Source organism: Primulina huaijiensis, chromosome 17 (assembly GCF_012295235.1).
Source record: "Primulina huaijiensis isolate GDHJ02 chromosome 17, ASM1229523v2, whole genome shotgun sequence".
NCBI lineage: Eukaryota > Viridiplantae > Streptophyta > Magnoliopsida > Lamiales > Gesneriaceae > Primulina > Primulina huaijiensis.
This window is the reverse complement of record NC_133322.1, coordinates 1,143,922-1,166,601: the sequence shown is the minus strand read 5'-3', so window position 1 is coordinate 1,166,601 and position 22,680 is coordinate 1,143,922. Positions and strand designations below refer to the sequence as shown.

General features: G+C 33.6%; 4 protein-coding genes across 4 annotated transcripts; 1 reads left to right on the top strand and 3 right to left on the bottom strand.

The window, feature by feature from the left end:
• The first annotated feature begins 324 nt into the window (after positions 1 to 324).
• LOC140963016 (peptidyl-prolyl cis-trans isomerase CYP38, chloroplastic-like) lies at positions 325 to 3,330 on the top strand. Its single transcript, XM_073422216.1, has 7 exons — positions 325 to 647; positions 777 to 1,073; positions 1,213 to 1,412; positions 1,980 to 2,215; positions 2,312 to 2,454; positions 2,534 to 2,605; positions 2,843 to 3,330. Exons 1-7 carry the CDS (start codon positions 462 to 464, stop codon positions 3,068 to 3,070), a joined length of 1,362 nt encoding a protein of 453 aa, XP_073278317.1. The 5' UTR covers positions 325 to 461; the 3' UTR covers positions 3,071 to 3,330.
• Positions 3,331 to 4,076: 746 nt separating this feature from the next.
• Positions 4,077 to 7,002, bottom strand: LOC140962366 (RNA exonuclease 4-like). Its single transcript, XM_073421232.1, has 7 exons — positions 6,467 to 7,002; positions 6,172 to 6,323; positions 5,964 to 6,094; positions 5,682 to 5,893; positions 5,398 to 5,604; positions 4,600 to 4,680; positions 4,077 to 4,519 (listed from the first exon to the last, which is right to left on the bottom strand). The coding sequence occupies exons 1-7, from the start codon at positions 6,499 to 6,501 to the stop codon at positions 4,282 to 4,284; spliced, it is 1,056 nt and encodes a 351-aa protein (XP_073277333.1). The 5' UTR covers positions 6,502 to 7,002; the 3' UTR covers positions 4,077 to 4,281.
• Positions 7,003 to 14,820: 7,818 nt separating this feature from the next.
• On the bottom strand, positions 14,821 to 15,695 carry LOC140962251 (large ribosomal subunit protein bL12c-like). The gene has a single exon (XM_073421099.1). The coding sequence runs from the start codon at positions 15,620 to 15,622 to the stop codon at positions 15,053 to 15,055; it is 570 nt and encodes a 189-aa protein (XP_073277200.1). The 5' UTR covers positions 15,623 to 15,695; the 3' UTR covers positions 14,821 to 15,052.
• Positions 15,696 to 18,414: 2,719 nt separating this feature from the next.
• LOC140963420 (MYB-like transcription factor EOBII) lies at positions 18,415 to 20,437 on the bottom strand. The gene is made up of 3 exons (XM_073422737.1): positions 20,217 to 20,437; positions 19,837 to 19,966; positions 18,415 to 18,786 (listed from the first exon to the last, which is right to left on the bottom strand). The coding sequence occupies exons 1-3, from the start codon at positions 20,350 to 20,352 to the stop codon at positions 18,468 to 18,470; spliced, it is 585 nt and encodes a 194-aa protein (XP_073278838.1). The 5' UTR covers positions 20,353 to 20,437; the 3' UTR covers positions 18,415 to 18,467.
• Between the last annotated feature and the right edge of the window lie 2,243 nt (positions 20,438 to 22,680).

Sequence of the window (22,680 nt, the reverse complement as noted above, 5' to 3'; positions counted from 1 at the left end):
AAATTATTTATTATTTTTCTTGTTCGAGAATGGTACCTTTATGCTAATTTTTTTTTATAGTTTATATTGCACAAAGGTCATAGGGTTAGATAGACCTAATTACAATGAATAAATATATTGTAAATTATGTACGGAGGTGCTCGATTGATAGTAAGAAATATTTATTGGGCTTTACCTGGATTTAATTGAATAAAACTTTGAGCCCGGTCTAAAATGAGGCCCAATAGTCCAGGGCCCTACAACTCACAGTTGAAGGTCGATCATCTTATCCGGAGAGTGAGGTTGACTAAATAATGCGCATGATGTTCGATTCGACACACGACGTGGCTTGTATTTTCCCGGATTTTCTTAATCTTATCCCCTTCTCTCCAGTCGTTTTCTCACAGCCTGTCTTCTTTTATCCAAGATCCCGATGTTGTTTCTAATCTTTTGCTGAAGTGAGAACTAAGTTTTTTGCATCAATGGCAGCAATGATTTCATCCCACCGTTGTCTTTCTTCACATTTAACAGCCACCACAAAGTTTATTGCCCATAAGGTTCCACCTAAGTGTGGCAAGCTTTCATCTTTAAGTAATTCTTCGACCCGGCTGTTTACACCTCTTTGTTCTTCTCAAAAGACAAGTTCGTTTCTCCCTGCAGATGAACAGGCAAGCTCGTATACATGTTTCATAGATTTCTTGTGGGGGATGGATTGTGAATGATCATATTGGTGTGTGTAGTCTTTGCCAGAAATTTGAAGTTTAAAATATGGGTTTGATGTGATTTATGTTTTGCAGAGAGATGGGTTTTCTGCAATAAAAAAATGTGCCATTTCTGTAGCACTTGCGGTTGGATTTGTTACGGGTGCTCATGCATTGGGATGGCCAGAAATGGCTAGTGCCAAAGCTGTTTTTCCAGCATTGCCAGATGTTTCGGTTCTGATTTCGGGGCCGCCGATTAAGGACCCTGGAGCATTGTTGAGGTATGCATTACCTATTGACAATAAGGCGATTCGGGAGGTTCAGAAGCCACTTGAAGATATTACTGAAAGTTTGAAGATTGCAGGTGTCAAGGCCCTTGATCTTGTGGAAAGAGTGAGAAACCTCAATTGTTTATATGGTCTTGTTCATCGTTTGTCGTATTATGAAATTAAGATTTCGTGTTTATAGATGTTCTTACAATTTTCACAATGTATAATAATGTTTTGACTTTTAGCACTTGCTTGAGCTGTAGAATGTGAGGCAGGCATCAAGGAATCTCAAGCAAGGTAGAACCTTGATTGTCCAAGGTCTCGCAAAGTCAAAGGTTGACGTTGGGGTTGAATTGCTCAACAAGCTGGAAGCAGGAATCGAGGAGCTTCAACAAATTGTGCAGGACAGGAATCGCGATGCTGTTGCACCTAAGCAGAAGGAGTTGCTTTCCTATGTTGGGGGGTGAGACATGAACTCTTTGTTTCTGAACCATTCATATGGAACACGAAACTGATTCCAAACATTTAGATTTATAGAGAATGCTATGGTTCTGTTACGATGCTTGTGTTAACATAAATAGGAGATCTGTTCGCTCTTAAACTCAATTGTTTCTTATCCTGTTTCATGTCATAGATAAATTAAAATGTTGGCTATTTTGGAATCCTGCTTGGTCATGGTGTTCGCATCGTTCCCATCATCTCACATTCAAGTTTCATGTTAACCCTTTTTCCGTCGATGTAAGAAAAGTGATGCATATATCCAAAAGGTTCTAGTTTTATGTCACAGAGTTTGAATCTGAGTTCATTCGGCTTTGTACAGGGGATTTTTTGTGGGTGCTGTCCTTTTAGGAAATCTATCTTTATGGGATTTCTTGTTAGAGAACTGCTGATAACCCGAACCTTATTGATTTCCAAAGGTCTAGAACGGGAATAAGTTGAAGACAAGAAGTTTCCTAAAATAAGTTATTCTTATTTAAACCCTTGTCATTGACTGCAGCTGAGATCTTCCTGGGGCGTTGGGTTTCTGCAGTGTTGAAGAGGATATGGTGGATGGCTTTCCATATGAAGTGCCTGATGAATATAAAGATATGCCACTACTGAAGGGGAGGGCTTCTGTCAATATGAAGGTCAAGTTGAAGAACAATCCTAACATGAATGAATGCATATTCCGTATTATTTTGGATGGTTATAACGCCCCCGTAACTGCTGGAAACATGCTGGATTTGGTTGAAAGACATTTCTACGACGGCATGGAGATTCAGCGAGGTAAAAAATGGGTTAAGAAAGTTAATTCTGTTATTCCATGCCATTATATACATTGTTTTTGTGATGCTCAATATGATATTTCTGTTTCTTTTGTAGCGGATGGCTTTGTTGTCCAAACAGGAGATCCTGATGGTCCCGCAGAGGGTTTTGTTGATCCCAGTACGGGAAAAACCCGCACAGTTCCTCTCGAAATTATGGCGAAGGGAGAAAAGGCTCCGTTCTACGGAGAGACTCTGGAAGTAAGTTTGTTATTCACAGAGCCCTTATAAAAATCCACACGTCTCCTGTAAGAAATTTAAGTAATGTCTTTCTTGACAGGAACTTGGTCTATACAAGGCCCAAACAAAGCTTCCGTTTAATGCATTTGGAACTATGGCCATGGCTCGAGAGGTGAGTTGTGACTTCTGATCCATCAGCATTGTACCCAAAATCCAGTTTTAGAGAGGCGGTGAACTAGTGAGATGATTTAATGGAATTTTGGGTTTTTGGGTGGGTGATGAATTTCACTTTTTTTGAAAAAATTAGCCAAATTTTTTTTGGGAGCAGATGTAATGTATCCAGTCTTTTATCTCGGGTCTTTAGTATAAAATGTTCCCCAAGTCATTCCAAGCTTGGTTTTGACGACAGGAATTCGAGAACAATTCAGCTTCAAGCCAGGTATTTTGGCTGTTGAAAGAGAGTGAACTAACTCCTAGCAATGCCAACATACTGGATGGTCGCTATGCGGTGTTTGGGTATGTAATAGAAAACGAGGATATTTTGGCGGATGTAAAGGTTGGAGATGTAATAGAATCCATGCAAGTTGTGGCTGGCCTGGAAAATCTTGTAAATCCCAGCTACAAGATTGCTGGATAGATAACAAGTTTGGGCTATCGATTCAAGGATCCTCTGAAAAGACATGAACTTCCTTTCTATTGAGCAATGCCCGTATTCTGTCTTAATGATTCAGTAAATTTTGTGAATGATGTATTGAATTTATTTTGAGAAACATCGTAGGATTAATCCAGTTTTTAGAGTCATCGAGTGGTCAATTGCAATGGCTGGAAGTAGAATCATAGTGTATCGAGTTACTTGAATAAAAATTTCAGAAAAAGAAATATAATGTGGTCTTATAAGATTAGTGGTTGAATATTCTTCTAAAAAAAGATAAGGATGTAATTCTTAGTTAATTAATATTTGAAAACGAAGACATATTTATATCAGAACTGAGCAAGTTTACAGACTACATAGATAACCAATGAACCATTATTAAAGATTAACATATTCCTCTGTTGGTTCTCCTGCATCACTCGTTTGTTCGTTTGGCTGTGTGAGCATGTCCAGATTTTTGTTCGTTTTTTCCTCGGTGACTGTAAGATGGACACGAGCCATATGATTCGGGGTATGTGAGGAAGAATTGGAATACAAGGCCATTACAAACTTGAAAATTGGAACACGAAATGATGCATTGGGAAGCCCTTTGAGTCTTACACAGTAAGAAATGGAGAGCACGGATTGAAGAAATCTACAGATGTTTACTGAAAGTTTATTTTGTTGTCAAAGACTTCATGTTGGTACTATCAAAGAAAACAGATGTTCAGAGAATCGGAGGAACTTCTTGTTTCATTGACCAGACTTTGACTTTTGTAGTGGTCCGCATTTATAGATTACTCTGTTTGTTGCTAATTGAGCTTATGACTTAATAGGTTCCAATTGACATATTTACTAAATGTGAAAATAAAGATTTTTATATTTATACCATTTGATATATGTGATGAGACGACATAAGATATATGTATGATAAATCAATATATATGAATAACACGATGAATCATCAATCACATTCGATTAAACGAGAAATTATAATCATTTAATACATTTTTTTAGCACCGAACGATGTCTAATGTAGTAAAGCATACAATTGATACAATAACAGTTGTGAATTTGATAACGTAAAAAGGATTGATAACTTGTAAATATAATTGCAGGTAAATGAATTAGTTCACACAAGCCCAATTCAGAGAGTCCTCCTCCTTTAGATTGTCTGAGCCTTTTGATTTGATTTCTTTCCTTTTTTTTTTGTTTTTTTATTTGGAGTCCAAGCACCAGCAGTAGTAATCAGATCTTGAGATCTCCAACATCTTTTCTGGGGTCATTCTCTCAAGCTCGTTCTGCCTTGACGATGCAAAATTGTTTCGATTCTGCGGGTCTGAAGCTAAGGGGTAGTCTTCCACTTTATGAATTTGTGATCTCATTTTCACATACAACCTCATTGTTGCGACACAGTCTTCATAAGGATCTTGTACACCAGTTTGAATGTCGTACCTATACGTACATAACGTTAACTCTCTGGAGAGTAAGGATTGCAACAAATCAACTGATTAAGCATGTTTAAAGCTTCTCACCCAAGGTGTGCTTTCGTGATATATTTCAGTGAGTTGCTGAGCTTGCTTGTTTTCATCAGTGGCGGATATTTTGCTGTATCCCTGTACAAAGAGTCGCAAGACTAAAAATACTGTAATATATCAATGGTTAATCACACAACTTCAAGACATTGGATAGGCATTAAGGTAGATCAACAAAATTTTCAACCTTGGAGTTTGGAAGGCCTCAATTCGAGAATCATTTTACTATTCTAAACGCCACACCCAAGTTGTAACAATTGGAGAAAAGTAAAATCTTTTCTTTACAAGTCTATGTTCATAATACTCAGCAATCATGTATTTTAAAGAGCCCTTTAATCTTCTGATGATTAATTTCAATAAACTGATCTCATCGAGGTTAGGCATCTATATGATATGATATTTTTCTCGTGTGTTTTCACCTGAGCAAGCATTACTATAACTTTTTATTCAAAAACTAAGAATAAGCTCTAATTCTTTTGGCTACTTTACTCGTGGACTTTATCTTTTATTATATATTGATTTCGGTTTCTGTATTTTTTAATTGTCTCATTGGCCATCAATGAGATCCTTTTTGTTTTGTCTACCTTTTGCCTTTTACATCTAAGACTCTTGTTCCATTACCTTTACCTTTAGACCCTAAACCTTGCAGGCTTGAATATCACGAGACCGTATAAAATTCTTTGAAATAAGGGTTTATAGCTTAATGGTGAAATCTTGTGAAATCCAAAAAATACTGAGTATGACATATGATGGCATAAAAGCCTTTAACAGTCTGCTGGCTCAGCTGAAAGTGCTTGCCTGATCAATAAAGTTGGATACTCCACTTCCAGGCATTTGAGATCATGATCTAGACCATGGCCTACAAGGATTCTGGATTTTCCACCTCTAAAGCGGATCTGCCATATTGGTTCACCATTGCATAGATAATCCTGAATTTTTCGCTGAACTTGTTTGAGAGGCATTGCATCCCTCAGATGTTCCGGCCGTATCCCTGTTGTTTCATACCTGAAGAAATTCAATAATTCAGATACTGTTGGAATTTATTGATGACATCGTATTTAGTTGTAGCATAAATCTTTAACCTGTAGTTTGTGACTGGAAGATGTGGCCTGACATACGTATGAAAGATTATCTTTTCATCCTCATCAATGAGGCAAACCCTCGCGCAAAGATTCAAGGATCCATCACTGCCGCCGCCAACCATTTTGCATGCCAGAGCAACCACTTTTCCTCTGCAATTATCAGTCCTTAAATCGTCTTGGATGCCTAAGTTAGCCATCCTACGTAGCAAGTCCTGGAAATGCTTTCAGGATTAATTTTTATATAATTTGTATGAAAAGGAGATAGAGTTATATGATCGTTACATTATTTTGGCGTGTGAATTGGCATGTCTGCTGATGTAGCCGAATAGCGTATCGGTTGTCAAGGATATTTAAACAAAGTTCACAGCCCTGTTCCTTGAATACCTTTTCACATTCTGCCTTTGGCAATGGTCCTAAAAGATATACACACATCTGTTGACTTTAAATTCAAACTGAAACGTATCATAGCATTTGAGAGTTTGAAGAATACCAATTAGATGCTCTCTGAGAGATTCAAATGACCGACAATGCTTTTTACAAATTCCACACATAGGTTCATGATTTGAATGATACGAAGTCCTCATATGCTCAACCAGATGCTCCATTTTGTTGAACTGTCTATAGCATCCAGCACATTTGTTCCTGACGAGCAAATATCTAGTGATTTAGGCATCTTTCAAGAGTATTCCCTTCTATCAGGTAAATATTATTGTAAATTCATGGAATCTACTACCTGTTGAAGGTAACTGATCATTGTTATCATTGCATCAAAGTGTCATACTTACCTTGGATTCTCAGAAGTCTCATATCTGCTTTCCATGATTATCCGATCAACGTCCGGCCAAAATAGTGTCTAACTTGAGAACTTGGAGCACTTGAGGAAGAGAGTTACAATATGAAAGGTATTTATACATGCCGCCCTAGGTTCGAAAGAATCTCCTAGGTCCTTAATTACGCCATTAGTTGTGTAAATGCTGGTCTCCTCTTCTTCGGCTCTCACCGGCTTGTACCACTCACCACTGGCTAACCTAAAAACCTACTGGCATCCCAAATGCCTTGGGACCCATATTATGAGTTGCTAGAATATTTCTGATCACCATGCCATAATCTCCTTCTTCCACATTGTAATATTGGCAATTTGCCCTTGATTTTTCTATGAAAGTGCTTTTCGTTTGCCATTTTTATTGAGTTTAATGTAAAATTATTAATGTCTTGGTGGATTGTTTTGGTTTAAAGAAAGAATAACAGGCGGTGCCAATGTATTCTTGTTAACATACTGAAAATGTTATCAAGTAGTGTGTTTTAGAATGCATTCAGTTCTTCATTACATTTACGTGATCTATGCAGCGATTCAATTTTGTGCTGCTGCATGTACCAATCATAAATAGTCTGCTCAGCAAAGTGTTCCATCATGTGTGGTGAAGGCCCAAGCAAATGTGAAGTGATGCACTTCAGAAGAGTATCAATACATTAAAGTGAGATCTTTTCTTTACACTAGCAATGTGTGTGCCATTTCAGCAAAAGCCATGGAGACTCGGATGAATGTATTAAATTGGCTGATGGCAGGTGATCTTTTCTAGAACCCACCTGAAAAAATAATTATTTTTTATGGTTGTATAATCCAAATTAAGCAAATTCGGAGAGAGCCAGGTTGAGGTGTATGAAAGACCATCTTTTGACTGAAATAGGGCCATGATTTTAGATGTGCTGTGGAAAAAGACATCCTTGTGGAATATAAGGATTCTGGTCCACTTTCATAGTTCTAATTCCATGCAACAACTCATCTTTTTTCCCCAAACTTTTCTTATTTTTTAATCACACATTCCATATGGAGTACGGAAATTTTACAGTTATTAGAGACCTGCTCCCGTTGGCCGACCAAATAGCTATCAATTCCCACACCAAGTTTTACTACGTGCTGCTTTAGTTCACCCAGAAAACGGAAGAGTAAGCCATGCAAGTGGTGGCTAGTCCATAGTTTCTGTAATTCTTTGTTCATATTTAATCTCATGGCTCTAATAAATTCCTTGAGCATTAATGGTGTCTATCAAATTGCATGTTCGAGGTTTAAAAGGAAATCTCTACTGCATTTGAGAATTATAGCCCAAATATTCTGTTGACACAGTCTAATCTATGCTATTTTTAGATTTTATATGCAGATTTTTAATACGATGCGATTGATATGGTTATCTTGTTCTTTCTTTAGGCCTAGATTGGCATGACACAATGAGCTGGAAATGGAATTAGTATTCTCAGTTCATTCCCTAAACCTATCATTTCTATGACCAGAGAATAAGAATGCGCTTTCAAGATAAATGACTATTCCCAAATTCATGGGATTGGTTGGTATTAGATATTCCCTTCCTCCCAATTTTTTTTTTTATTTTTTTTATTTTTACCTTTCCCTATTTTTATTTTTTAAAATCTTCTAATAATAAAAATACAATAAACAAATAAAATTATGATGATGAAGAAGATTAATGATCATAATCACAAAATTCCCATTAGTAATAAATTTATTTTGAACTACCAATCATCATATTATAATTAAGTAAGAAATAAGTTTTCACTTCCCTTGTCATTCCTCGTGACAACGATAGTAAAACATGATATATTTACATCATTATTCAGTTCTGAATGTGTTTCTTTTTCTACGTTATTTCATTACATCGTACCAATCCAGACCATCTTAACTTATAGAAGATATCTTTAGCATCTTGATCAATTGGCGATGACCAGGTCGCTATACCACATTGACACGAAATTTGATGGCATTCCTGGATGTGAAGCTGCATGCAACATTTGCCACGAACTTAGCAAGTGTTGTTCTTTCAATTAGAAGATATCGTTTTGCTTAAGACAACAAAGTGTGAAGTGTCTGAATTGAATTAAAATAAATACAAAGGGAGAGTGGACCAGTAAAAAAATTAAAACTTGCAGGGCCACCGAGTGTGTCTTGCATGAACATTTCAAAGGCATCTTCTCCTCTCCCTTTTTCCAATGTTTGAACAAGCTAAGATACACTGAAAAGAAGAGAATATGATTCTTCAAACCTCAGCTGGTCAAATGGAGATAAGGATTTGCACGTGTGTGCGCTTCAATTATAGGACCTAAAAATTGACAGTTATTTTTTTATTTTTATTTTAATAAAGAAGTATTGAATTCTTATTGGAAGACAGCTACTGTCAAACAGTTGAGGCTGATGTCTACGTATTTGTGCCGATATCATTATTACAAGTATATATATACTTCATGAGTCTGGCACACACCCCTAATGTTTTGAGTCCGGTTTTTAAACCTCAAGTACCATGTTTCTCGTGAGATGTGACGAAGAATTATCGGGTATAGTTTGGTACAATTGATAAGAGAATGATTGATAAATAATCATCATTATCCCACAAGAGAGTGATTGATAAATAATCATCATTATCCCACGTTTGGTATTTTTTTAAAAAGCTCATGATAATACCATGGGCCCGTGATAAATAATTTTATACAAGGATAAAATATCCATTTTATGATATGTGATAATTTTAATTTAATGATAAAAACACCACAAATGACTTAATTGTCTCATCAAATAAATATTTTAGAATAATTAATAAAGAGCTTATTTTTATTTATATATATAATATGATAATTATATAAATGAACTCCAACTAAAATGCATCAAATAAATAAATAAATAAATAAATATTATATAATATGATAATTATATAAATGAACTTGAGATAATTATATAAATGATTTTTATAAATCTCAATAAAATTAATATTATCACTCGATTAACCTTAAAAATTGATATTTGACTTGACTCACAAAATCAATGGCTCAACTATCATATTATATAATATATAAAATTAGGTAAAAATAAATAAATCATGCAAGCACTGTCGACGCATGAACAGATAAGAAATACGAACTCAAACAACAATTTTGAAATTATAAAATTTATTATGATAATTTTAATTTTGTCATTACAATCTAATATATAAATTTAATCACTCTTATTAAAATCATACCAAACATTAAATATAATATCTTACATCTTATTTATCATTAACTTATCTTTATATTATATATTACATGTTTATTCTATCATGTGTACCAAACTATGCCTCAATGTATAATATGTTAATGATAAATTAAATAAGGTATTTTGAAATTGATATTGGTTAGACTTTTTTTTTTATGACTTTTCAATTTTTATTTTTTTTTTTGCAAAATGACATTAAGGCATACATTAAATATAAAGACTAAACAAATAGTAAATATTGAGAAAGATTTTAAATTCAGAGTCGAAAAAATGTCATTTAGTTAAATAATCTCTAAACATATGATTAATATATATGGATAGCATAATATATTTATAACTCTAATCCTTGGAACTTGAACAAAATGTTAGATGAAACAAAGACATATAATCAATATAATTAAGAATATCTCATATTTCATACCAAACAATGCCCAAGTATGGGGTAAAATTATTGATAAATGAAGCCAAAAGGACATTGCAGACTTGACTTCATGACTCAATTCTCTGGGTGTCTTTGTAGTGCAAACTTACCTTAAAGTGAATTCAAAGGGAGTTTTGAATATTCTTAATGGTGGGGGGTGAGCATAGGAATATAAACGAACCGAATCGAGTTGAATATGATGAAACATTTAATACTCGAATTAGTTTTATTCGAGTTCGAACTCAATTCGAAATTCGAAAATTTTAAACAGTTTGGCTCAAATTCGGTTCGAATTAAAGCTTGAGTTCGACTCGAAAGATTCGAACATTTTCACGAAGTATTACTCGAAAAAAATAAGTACTCAAAAAACTCAAATTTATTTAATTAATATATAATTATATTACATTAACGACTAGCTAACTATCGAACAAAATAATTTGTGCTCGAATTCTGCTAAAAAAAGTTCAAACATGTTCAAGTTCGGGTCGTCAAATTCAATAAGCTTGAATACGAATCAAATATTTTTCGCCTCGACGGAGAGCTCACGAACCGACTCGATTCCTTTACACCCTGAGATGAACTTCCCTTAAATTTATTTTAATATTAAACATATGATCTAATAATAAGATGACCCCATTAGTTAATCATAAGTTTGACCGTGTTGCTTTTGTACTATGAATCGTTTGAATTTCCACCATGAAAAGAGCCACAAGTGAAGTCAAACTGAAATGAAAGCCAACCCTTTTTCTTTAATGGAGGAGATGCTCTCGTGATAGTGAGTGTAAACTGTGTGTTTTTGTGTGTGTGTGTTTTTTTTTTTCCCCTCTTTTTAAAAAACTCTTGCATGTTTTAATGATATTTTTTCACTTCCAATTAAAAGTTTTTCTTGGTTTATCGTCAATTGTCTGAAAATATAATGTGAAATTGGGATCCGTCCGAACACGTTGTGTGACTTATGAGTTGGTCAAATAATTCAATATTATCTATAACTTGAATTGAGTTTGTGTTCATGGATTTTTTATTTTGATGAAATGGCTGATCTGAGAATAAATTTGAGTGATGAATTTCAAATTACACTTATATTAGGCATTAGATGTCTCACACCGAATGAATTAAATTTTTTAGAGTTATATATATGGACATGTACAATCCTCTCCATTGAGCTAGTTTTTGGTGAAGTTACATACAAATCTATAATTTTATCATTATATCAAAACTCAAACTCACTGTTATTTGTTAGATTGTCTTATTGGTCAATCGTTAATATCGTTTAAATTTCATACTCTAGTTGTTCATTATGTATATGTGTTAGAGATATCACAACTGTTGGATTAAGTTCTTGATAACTTTTGAGGTGAAGTTAAATATAAGTCAATGATCTTAAATTTACTTTAATTTTATTTATCCAAACAAGTCAATGATACAAACATAACATCAGTCGTGCCCACAAACAAGTTAGAACATACATGAATAATATCAATTCATAATAAATCAAGTATTAAAAAATATAGAGATAAATAAATAAATTCACAATATATTCATCGTGGTTCGTCGCCTCTAAAATCATTGCAATATGAATAGAATACCCAGATGATCGAGCCATTGCTAATTGTCTGTAAATTCAATATAAAGTTGGTGCCGGTGCCATTAATGTCAAATATAACGTGTATAGTTAATCCATTCTAAGGGGTAATAGTACTTAAAAAATTTGATAATTTTTTCAATTAAAATTCTTTTCCCTTCTCCTTGTCAAACAAAATTGAAAATTTTGGGGAGTTTTTCCTAGTCATACGCCTCATCGAAGAGTGCCGTTCTAAAGTTCCGTGCCATCACTGACGGAGCCACATGCTTGTGTACCCGAGCTTTAGCGGGAAATAACTTCGGTCAACTTTTTTTTTAAGAAAATGACATATTCAAATGTATTTCAAATATACTTGAGGATGCCATTTTCTTAAAAAAAGAGTTGACCGAGGTTAAAAAAAATTAGGTGGCCCAATTTTTTTTTAAAAAAAATTCGTATGTAAAACTTTGTATAATTTTGGAATATCAATTTAAAATATTAAAAGATTTTAGATTTTAAAATTCTAGCTTGGGCAGAGCCATATTTATGGCTCCACCACTGGTGCCACAGGAGAGAAGAAATATGCCTTCTTTGGTATTGTTTTAAATCAAATGGGGCTTGCTTATGTGCGACTCTATTTGATCAACTAAACGGCTGATTTGTTTGAAGAGGCTAGAAGTATTCTTGAGGCTGAATTCGGACCAGACCATGCTGACACTTTAGGAGTTTACAGCAATCTTGCTGGCACATATGATGCAATGGGGAGGTAACATGCTAACAATAAACAACAATTTATCAGAATTTTCCTTGCCTAATATTTGATTTGAGATATGGAATCAATTGTTTTCAAATAGTTTTGGGTTCGATTCGTATTGAAATCCTGGAATATGTGGTTGAAATGAGAGAAAAGAAGCTTGGAACGGCTAGCCCCGACATAGAAGCGGAGACTGGCGGAGTTGTTAAAAGAAGCCGGCATAGTGAGAATACCAAAATCACGATCACTTGAAGCTTTACTTGTCAATAACTCTCACAACATCAGACCTTATGACATTGATGTATCATGAAATTAATTTATGGTTGATCTTGGTTTTCTTTACCTTAACACATTTGTTTGTCAACTGGAATTGGGGTTTACAATAAAGCCAGATTATGATCTGTATGAGATGTGCGGTTTGTGCAACCAATCTGAAATGTAAGAAGTTTCATAAATTTGTCATGTCATATCTTCAGGTCTAATGAAGCAATGGTGGGATTTCATTTTCTTTTATTGTTACAACTACTAAACCAAATTGAGAATCAGTTAAGGTTTATATTTCCTACACTTCGACGTATGAATAAAAACAAGGTTTTTTCAAGAACTATGGATAGTACGATGAACGACCGATTGTAATATGAAATTTATTTTTAAGAAAACAATACGTAAACATGTGTGTTTTTAACGAATTTTCGCCCTAATACTTTGTGGTCCTTTACCTCCTGATTAAAAACAAAAAACGGCCGACACTTGTCCAAGAAAAGGAGACCCAAATTTTACAGCCCAAAGTCTTGATCATCTGTATATAGTGGGTTGATTAACTGGGCCTCAGGCAACCCTGCATCCTTCAGCCCATTTTTAGGACAGTCAGCCCACAAAGAGGCCCATGAAGCCTCTACTAGTATTTGCCTGGTATTTTGTGTTACCGTATATGATTGATCGTCTACCTTATTTTAGGATTAAGGAAAAGAAACAGAAGATTTCCAAGTGAAACATTCACTGCTTCCTGCATGCATGTGAAGTTCAATTAATTAATATTGTTACCTTCTCACATAAGGCGCATTGATCTACAAAAGGCGTTTCCCTACACTCGGCAATCACCTTCTTCTTCGCTGGTAAACAAATTTTCACCCAGTCTTCTATGAGATCACTACAAGAAAACGCGACCACCGATTCAATTTATGTATAAAAATAGAATAAAAGTATATATATTATCGACATAAACTAATATTCATTACGTGTTAGAAGATCCGAATCAAAGTTGGATATTGCATATAAAAATATGTTTTTTTTTAGTAATTTTTTTTTAGTAATTTTTTGACTTGATGAATCTTAATTAGATTATGATTAGTACTGTTTGTGGTGATGTAGTAGTAATTTTAATAATCGTACCATAGGACTCTGACCTTTGGCAAGTTCACCGTACAATCCTGGTTGTTTGCTGAATTCATCGGACGTAAAATGATTTAAAAAAATGTTAGGATCGATCTTAAATCCATCTTTTACAAAAGTATTTAATATTTCTTACAGTATAAATTAAAGTTGGGTTAGTGTATATACAAATTTCTAGTAAAGAAATTGTGAAGCGTGAAATTAATTAATGTAATATTTGAGTGCTGACTCATATTTTTCTTTTTTTGAATTGAAAGTGATGAATCCAGTCTTCATCCTCTCCACGGAAGCGGAAACAGAATGGCCGCCGTTGGGTGTTTGCAACTCCGCCGTGATTTCACCAATTTTAGCGGCCGCCACGGGTCCAAGTTCTCCCTTCTCACTACAATATTAAACATAACCGACTAACTAGAATCATGTCAAAAATAATTAAAAACTAATTAAAATCCGAAAATTTAATTTTCATATTTACAATTTTTTAACAAAAATGTTTATATCAATTCAAAATCAATGATTATTAGTTATTTAGTTGAAGCCAAAAAAAATTAACAGATGTGGTGCAGCACTGCAGCAGCAGCAGCAGCAGCAGCAGTGAAGATGCGTGATGGTTGGTTGAGAATGTTTAAAATATAGAATTATACCTTCATATCAAATTATTTGAATTTACTTTAAAAAATATGACCAGTACTCCATATATATTTATATCTAATAATATAATATAAAAGCAGATAGATTATTCTGTACATCTATTTCAATATTCATATGAAATTTTTTATACACAGTAATTGACAATATATTGTAACATAGAAATGAATGTTTGGTGCCATATAATATTATAAATAGATTCATTCTACTGACATTTTATTTAAAATTCACAATCTTTTTGTACTCAATTTATTGTATTTTATTTATATATAATATCAGGTTTCTTCGAACGATCGTTCGAATCTTTGATTCTTGTGCAACCAAGATCGCTAATAGCAAATTCATAATGGACCAATATTTCAACCAAAAGATTTCCATTTTGATCTACCAAATTCAAGAATCCATGGAGTTTATCCACCAATAAATCCAAGCACCAATGTATGATCACAATGGAACTGAAAATTTTTAGGTTTACTCCATCACATGAATTCAGCTACAGATTTCTTTATCCTCAACAAAAAAATAAAATTAATCAATTCTTCTTACCAGGGATATGATATCATCAAACGATGGCTATTTTAGCCCCAGCCTCTTCCAGCTGCTTCTTCGCTTCCTCGGCCTCTTCTTTCGACACTCCTTCCTTGAATTTCTTTGGCAATCCTTCGATCAATTCCTTCGCCTCCTTCAAAGCCAGGTTAGTCAGAGACCTAACCACCTTAATCGTCGCGATTCTAGAGTTGCTAGGCACATCCTCGATCATGACGTCGAACTCCGTCTTCTCCTCCACCACCGGAGCTTCTTCAGCCGCCGGGGCAGCCGCGACGGCGGCAGCTGGGGCAAATGACGCCGCGGAAACTCCGAGCTTGTCCTGGAGGTACTCCACGAGCTTCTGAGCATCGGCAAGGGTTAGGTTTGAGATCTGGTCTCCGAGCTCGACGACTTTTTCGGGGGCGTCAACTGCGGCAATGGGACGGAGAACCATGACGCGGCGGCTGTGCAGTTTAGTGGCCATTTTGACTGTGGACTCGAACATTTGCTTGGGAAAGATGATGGAGGGGTGCGCAGGAGAGGCGGTGGAGGGAGTAGGATAAGAGGGGTAGTGTAGGTTAACGGAGGAAAGAGATGAAGCCATAGCTAGCTTGGAAGATGGTGGAGTGGAAGCGTCAGCGGAGGAGATAGGATAAGGGTGGTGTGCAAGATGATAGAATTGAAGCCAATTTTTGTCGGTTTAATTTAAGATTGGACTTTAATGCCCATGGGCTTGCTAAATGGCCCATTTCTTTAAGCACGATTTATGATATATCCATTAGGTTCAGTCCCTACGTCAGACCAATATTTGGGGCCCTTTCCAGTCATATAGGTCAAAGGCCCATTTTATATATATACATATATATAGATATATACACACACACACACACACACAAATGTCTATCTTTTTCCCGTGGAAGTAGGCTGTGAAGCAGCCGAACCACATAACCTTCGTGAGCCTATGTTATTTTCTATTGCGTGAATAACAAACGAAAATCATTGAAGAACATAATACGACATACATATACATATACATATACATAAATACATATATATATATCACGACAAAAGGAAGTAACATGGATTGACATTTAGTTAAATAATGAATGGGGATGCATGGGACCATTGGAAATCATGTTTCTGCAAAATGAAATTAGTTAGAGTTAGGCAAATGTCGAAATTGAAACAGATTTATAGTGTAATAAATAAAGCAATTATCGAAATTTGACTGAAATAGGTGTGCCAACTTTCCGCTTGCCTGTTCTCCTAGAGTTAAGTTCGGTATTTGTTTCCCGCATGTATCTGGCCCCAACCAAATTCAATCTTATCCCAACTCACAACACATATTGTATCTACGAAAATGAATGTGGACAATTTCTTTATAGACCCAATATTTTAAAATAAAATTATTTCCATTTTTTCTAAAAAAAAAACATTACTTGCTTTAAGATATAAATGGTAAATACATGTACAACCATATCATTGCATTAATAATTAATTAATTAGAATCGGACGTTTGTCGTTTTACTAAAACTTATAGTTGGAGGTAAATATGCATGGGCATAGCCAAGATTTTAAAATAGGGTGGCTGGAAGTTGAAAATGTGAATATTATTTAATGAATTTTTTAAATTTTTTGTTATATTTTGTATAATATGAACTAGATAAATTTTAAAAACCATCTTAAGAATTTAATATATCAAGATACATGATAAATATCATTTATAATAATGAACTTTTAAAATAAATTCATAGTAAAGTAAGTAAAAAAAATTGAATGTACATATGACATTATTCATTCAAATAATTTAGTTATATAATTTTGTACTCTAATAATTATCACTTAATTTAATTATTATTTAGTATTTATATATTTTTAGTTTATTCAATTAATAGAAATCATTGTATAAAAATTTTGTTAAGTGACTAAAATTTCTAAAATATTGCATAACTATATATACACATTAATCCCGAGACTAGGGTGGGCTCCTAGTGAAGCTACGCCCCTATAAATATGTAACTCGAATATTTTAAACCGTACAGAAGCTCAAGCGCCACGTCACGTTGCGATCGCTTTACCAACAGGGACAATTATTGCACCCCAACAATCTCTCTCTCAATAACTGTACTGCTAGTAATTAATAGGCTTCGAACCCATAATCTTGGCTATGATACAAATTGTAAGAGCGAGTGCTTGCCGCTTAACCAAATGTTGAAGCTAATGGTAATGAAGCAAATCAAATATTTTAAACCGTACAATAACTCAAGCGTCACGTTTCGATTGCGCTATCAAAAAGGAATAATTATTGCACGCCAACAATCTGTCTTCCAATAACTGCATTGCAATCAATAGGAATCGAACTGATGACCTTGACTTTAATACCAATTATAGGATCGAACACTTGTCGTTTTACCAAAAAATATAGCTGGTGGTAATGATGCAACTCAAATATTTTAAATCGTATAACAGCTCAAGTACTATCATATTTCGATTGCGCCACCAAACATGAACAACCATTGCAATTCAACATATTATAAAAAGAAAGATTAAAATTTGAAACACTGAAAAGGCCAAATATAAAGATGATTATGACACGACTAATGTAGTCGGCTAATGACACTTAAGGAGAAATCTCTATCATATGAATATCCAAGTATCGAACTCTTTGTCATGGAAAAAGTACCTTAATTTACTATGAAATTGTCTATATGTTTAATCAACAAAATGATCATTAGATTAAGATAAACAATCATTATTTGAACGCGACTTGATATTTATACACACGTCCTACATATATGTTAATTAACCTAATTAACTAATTAGCTTATCTTTAATTTAATTTGGGGCAAACATTTGATTTGATAGATGAATAATATTGACATATAATTAGTACGCTCCGTACAACCAATTAGAAAGTTGAAGCTTTAGTAAGTTAACTAATTTCCAAATGTTAAACCTTTTATTTACCTAATTTTTGAAATCAACAAAAGTTTCTCCTTTAATTAAACATAAATGTTGTTCATGTTTGAGATGAGATTTACTTCGTCGTATCGCCGTCGAAATATCTTATGGGTCATGCTTGTTAATTTAAATTTTTTCGAATATTCGACTGCATAATTTTTATACACTATGACAAAAGACGAAAGATATATGTCCAATAACTAAATGTACGTTGTGTATTAAAAACGAAATTTAGGAAATCGAACATATGATTCATTTAGCTAGTATGTATAGATATATCCATTATTTATTTTATATACACACACACACACACACACACACACACACATATATGTAAGAGTATAGCTATTATTTAGCATCATATGTAATTTATATATTACACATGTCAATACTTGATTCCAGCACTATAATAATAATAATAATTAAAATCAAGAGTAAATAATAAGCTGGGCTGGTTTATTGATTGATGATAATAAATTATATTTCTTTTAATCTGCATTAAGCAACTGCATGGACCAAAAGTCCTCCATGCTCCAATTGTTGTCATTTGTTTCATGAGAGAATGGCCCTTGAAAATTCTCCACACTCCCATTAAATGAAAGTGGGGAGTAAGATTCAACTGTGTGATGTGTCGTCGGATAGATGCCGGAGAGATCGCAGCTTGTGCTCGCTTGATCGTTGCTGTGTTCCGAAATTTGGCTGGTAAAAGTCTCGGCTTGCTTGATGTGCTTCTGGATCCGAGTTCTCCAGTAGTTCTTTATCTCGTTATCTGTTCTTCCAGGCAAATGTTTTGCGATCTTCGACCATCTGATCAAGAAAATATATACATTTATATGACATGCATACAAAATCAAGATGAATATTTTTATTTGATATTTTTTTTTATGCACGTAGTTGAAATTAATGGGACCATTGGAAGAACCAAAACAATAAGGTGGACGTCTATTTCAACATAATAATGTAGTGAGGTGCTATTTTAAATGATAGCAAGTGTTAACATAATAACATGCGCTCTTTTTCAAATGGGTTCTCCTATATTTGGAAATTTGATCGTCTTCCTTTACAACGTATTACTTCTTTCACGCCTTACGACCTTTTCGATTTCTTCTTCTCTTCCTTTCATTTCTAAATCAAATTTCCCATCATAATACAATCTCTCAATATCAAAATCACACCAACACACACGGACGAATACACATTATATATNATCGACCGATAAATTAAGTTGCTAGTAAAAACAACAACGTACCTTGTTAAAACTACGAGATTGCTCATAAAAAAAGGAAGGATTTCAAAGTGAAAAGGGTATAAAATAAATGTATTTGACCAAGAAAAAATAATTTAATTTGTTTGAATTTTGAAAAAAATAGATAAGAGAATTGTATGTTGCCACAAATTAACGTAACTAGAAATTCATATGTTTCTTTGCTGAATCAAGATTCGTTTTCAATTCAATTGAGGCATGGTTTAATTTGGACATTTAAAGAATAAGAGAACGTACTCCCTCCAAATCTTCTATGATTTATATATATATATTTGGAGGTGAAGGAGTAAAACTTAGATTTCTAAATTATTTATACACCTAAACCTCAAAACCCACGATGAGAGAAACAAGAGTGGTTCATCCTCGTCCAAAAAACATCAATTTAATTGGGGTACGATGAAACCTATCTATTCTTGGATGAGGAAAAACCACCATTAATTTTCATCATCATTTTTTTCCCATTGGATTTTATCTCCAAATTATAAAATATCAGTCGAAAAAGTATGTATATCGAACTCAAGAACTCATATCAAAAATTTTAGTCGAAGATAATTTTGATACATGAGAAATTAATTATTTGATGATCAAAATACCTATTACCCCACTTTGCATGCAGATCCATGATCAAGAGTTGCTCCTCGGTTGTTATATTTCCCCTTCTAACATCCGGCCGAAGGTAGTTAAGCCAACGTAGCCGGCAACTTTTCCCGGTCCGTTGAAGCCCTAAAAGAAAGACTCACGATCAAATCATCAGTCACCTTCAAACATATATATGTTAGGGTTTTCCTTACATACATATATTAAGAAAGACTGTATGTTAGGGTTTACACTTCTTCTTTTTCCTCCCATATTTTTATCTAAACTCAATCCGCGAGCTGAATCGAACTCGTGATGGATGAGGTATTGTCTACGAGGACATCTAGAAAGTCGGAAATGAAACGTAGACGAACACGAAACGAAAAATATTGAATACCTGCAGATCGAGCAAGAGAATTCCATACACCTTCGCCATGATTGGCAATGTAGTTGATGAGAATTAGATCTTCTTCCATGGTCCATGGCCCTTTCCTCACCTCAGTTTCTTGATAAATGCATGGCTTTTTATCCATCTCTGCATATATTTATATATGTGTGTTTATATAGAAAGAGAAATATTTAAATTACGAAGATATATATAATTTTGTATAATTGAAGAAATGCAATGGAGGAGGTGCTCAATTTATAGAACTTGTCTAGTTAGACCAATTTAAAGTTTTTTTTTAATTGGCATCACACAAAAAATTAAGAGCTTTTAACCTAACTTTGTTTCCTTTTCCACGCGGATTGTAAGCATCTCCATAACTATACATATTGCTTGTATATATATTCAATAGGTTTGCAATTTTTTTGGATAAATATACTGATGTGATTGTTCGAAAAAGAAAATGTAAAAAATCCATTCTCACTTAATTTAACAAAACGAATTAATCGTTAATATCAACTGTTCGAACACTGAAAATATTTTTTTTGGTTTGCTAACTTGTGTAATTTTTTGTTTTGATTTATTAAATTTTCAAATTTTGATTTTGATTTTTCCGCTATTTTGGTCCAACGGTTGACGTTGACATTAGGCAAATCTGCAATTTCTGATATCGAGTCAACATTTTTCGATATATAATACATCATGATTCAATTATATACATATTTGATTACAAATTAAAATAGTGAATATCCTATTTTTTCTATATAAGAAAAAAAAGTTAAGTGTAATGACTGTCATATTTTGTTCGGGTGCTGGCGAGACACCGGAAGATATTGACGTGACACTTAAAATTGTTGGAGTGTTCAGCAATATGTCATCACTTCGACGGTATTATACTAAAACCAACTAAAAAAGATATATGACTAATAATCAACTTTATATAGAGGGCGAAAACAAAAAATTATAAGACAAGTTAGATGATTAGATTGCAATTTTCCCTAAATAATATACTTACTAAAATATCCTTTCAGCTATATATCTCTACCATAGTCCATAGATTCGAAATTTTATCCACTAGGTACCATATTTTACATCATGAACGGATTATGTCGTGGCACCATATATCCTGGTCTTTTGGACGTGATAGATGTCTTAAAAATTTCCAATAATCAGCATCAACGTAAGAAATGAAATCAAGACTAAATATACCAAAAATTGCAAGTTAATAATAATGACCAGATTAAAAATCCATAATAATATATTATAAACAAACCCAAAAAAACGTATAAATTACATGACGCGAACGACTACGGGTCCATTAATTAATTATGTTGAAATTAATAACAAACAAAGAAGCAGTAGTTATAAAAGTTACTACTAGGGATGAGTTTTGAATAATATCACCAAGTTTAAACATCATGCAAGTTGCATATTTTTGTGAAAAATAACAATTTTTTTCCCGGAAAACCGACGATTTAGTGCATGTATGTATTTTGGCATAATTAAATCTATAATTTTAAAAAATTCAAATATAAAATCATTTGTTTCAAATATATTACCAGCAATAAATGAAATTTTCATTGCTTTTCATGTGATCCACCAATTGATCAATGAACGGATCCAAATGGGTCACCCATTAACCCGTCAATTCAAACATTCTCACGGTTAAAATTAAACTTTGACAGTATATAAATGCCTAATTATTTTTATTATATTGGGACCAAAACCGGGGATCGCTGAATGACGTCAAAGTACACGATGTACGGACGGAAATCTTAAATAAGCCAAATAACTTTAATAAATAGAATTCCTTAATTGTGTAATTAATTTTTTATACAACCAAAAATTCTGTTGGTCGTATGTTTTATAATCTCGGTGATGGCAAGGTGTGCAATTTTTTTAATTAAATCTTCCCATGAAAGATATTAGAGAAAATCTTGTATGTTTGTTTCATTGCAATTTTAGTCACACTGTGTTATTAAATTTCAATCTTAGAGTGTGTTTACTTGGTCGGAGAAGCCAACGAGTAAAAGCACATTTTTTAAAAAACAAAAATGTGTTTTCTTGTTCGGTTACAAAGTTGTTTTTTTTTTTTAAAAAAAAAAAACACATTTAAATATTTTTTTAAAAAAAGATAGAATTTCTGGTTTTTTGCTTCTGCTCATACTTCTATTTAAAAATAAAAACAAAATCATTTATCCAAGCGTCCACTACAAAAAAAAAAAAAAATCGTTAACGACGGATTTTCAGACCGTCTGGAAAGTCACAGTCGCTAGCAATTTGCGACAGTTTAGCGACGTTTTTTTCGTATAAACCGTCGCTAATTTTTAAATTGCGAAGGTTTTTGTAAAACCGTCACCAAATTTTGCAAAAACCGTCGCTAACAATATATATTTTTTGTAGTGGTCAAAATCGTTTATATTTTTTTTAAAATAAAAACACTTTAAAAATTTGACTTGTTTAAGTGTTATATATA

What these genes read in the sequence shown, in the direction of transcription:
- LOC140963016 (XM_073422216.1), top strand. Translation starts at nt 462, where the DNA reads ATGGCAGCAATGATTTCATCCCACCGTTGTCTTTCTTCACATTTAACA. An exon ending in TTGCTTTCCTATGTTGGGGG is followed by an intron (nt 1,413 to 1,979) that starts GTGAGACATGAA and finishes GGGTTTCTGCAG; the next exon opens with TGTTGAAGAGGATATGGTGG. An exon ending in CGGCATGGAGATTCAGCGAG is followed by an intron (nt 2,216 to 2,311) that starts GTAAAAAATGGG and finishes TTTCTTTTGTAG; the next exon opens with CGGATGGCTTTGTTGTCCAA.
- LOC140962251 (XM_073421099.1), bottom strand. Translation starts at nt 15,622, where the DNA reads ATGGCTTCATCTCTTTCCTCCGTTAACCTACACTACCCCTCTTATCCT.
- LOC140962366 (XM_073421232.1), bottom strand. Translation starts at nt 6,501, where the DNA reads ATGGAAAGCAGATATGAGACTTCTGAGAATCCAAG. An exon ending in AATTCACACGCCAAAATAAT is followed by an intron (nt 5,894 to 5,963) that starts GTAACGATCATA and finishes AAGCATTTCCAG; the next exon opens with GACTTGCTACGTAGGATGGC. An exon ending in TATCCAACTTTATTGATCAG is followed by an intron (nt 4,681 to 5,397) that starts GCAAGCACTTTC and finishes CTCTTTGTACAG; the next exon opens with GGATACAGCAAAATATCCGC.
- LOC140963420 (XM_073422737.1), bottom strand. Translation starts at nt 20,352, where the DNA reads ATGGATAAAAAGCCATGCATTTATCAAGAAACTGAGGTGAGGAAAGGG. An exon ending in TTCTCTTGCTCGATCTGCAG is followed by an intron (nt 19,967 to 20,216) that starts GTATTCAATATT and finishes TCTTTCTTTTAG; the next exon opens with GGCTTCAACGGACCGGGAAA. An exon ending in CATGCAAAGTGGGGTAATAG is followed by an intron (nt 18,787 to 19,836) that starts GTATTTTGATCA and finishes TTTCTTGATCAG; the next exon opens with ATGGTCGAAGATCGCAAAAC.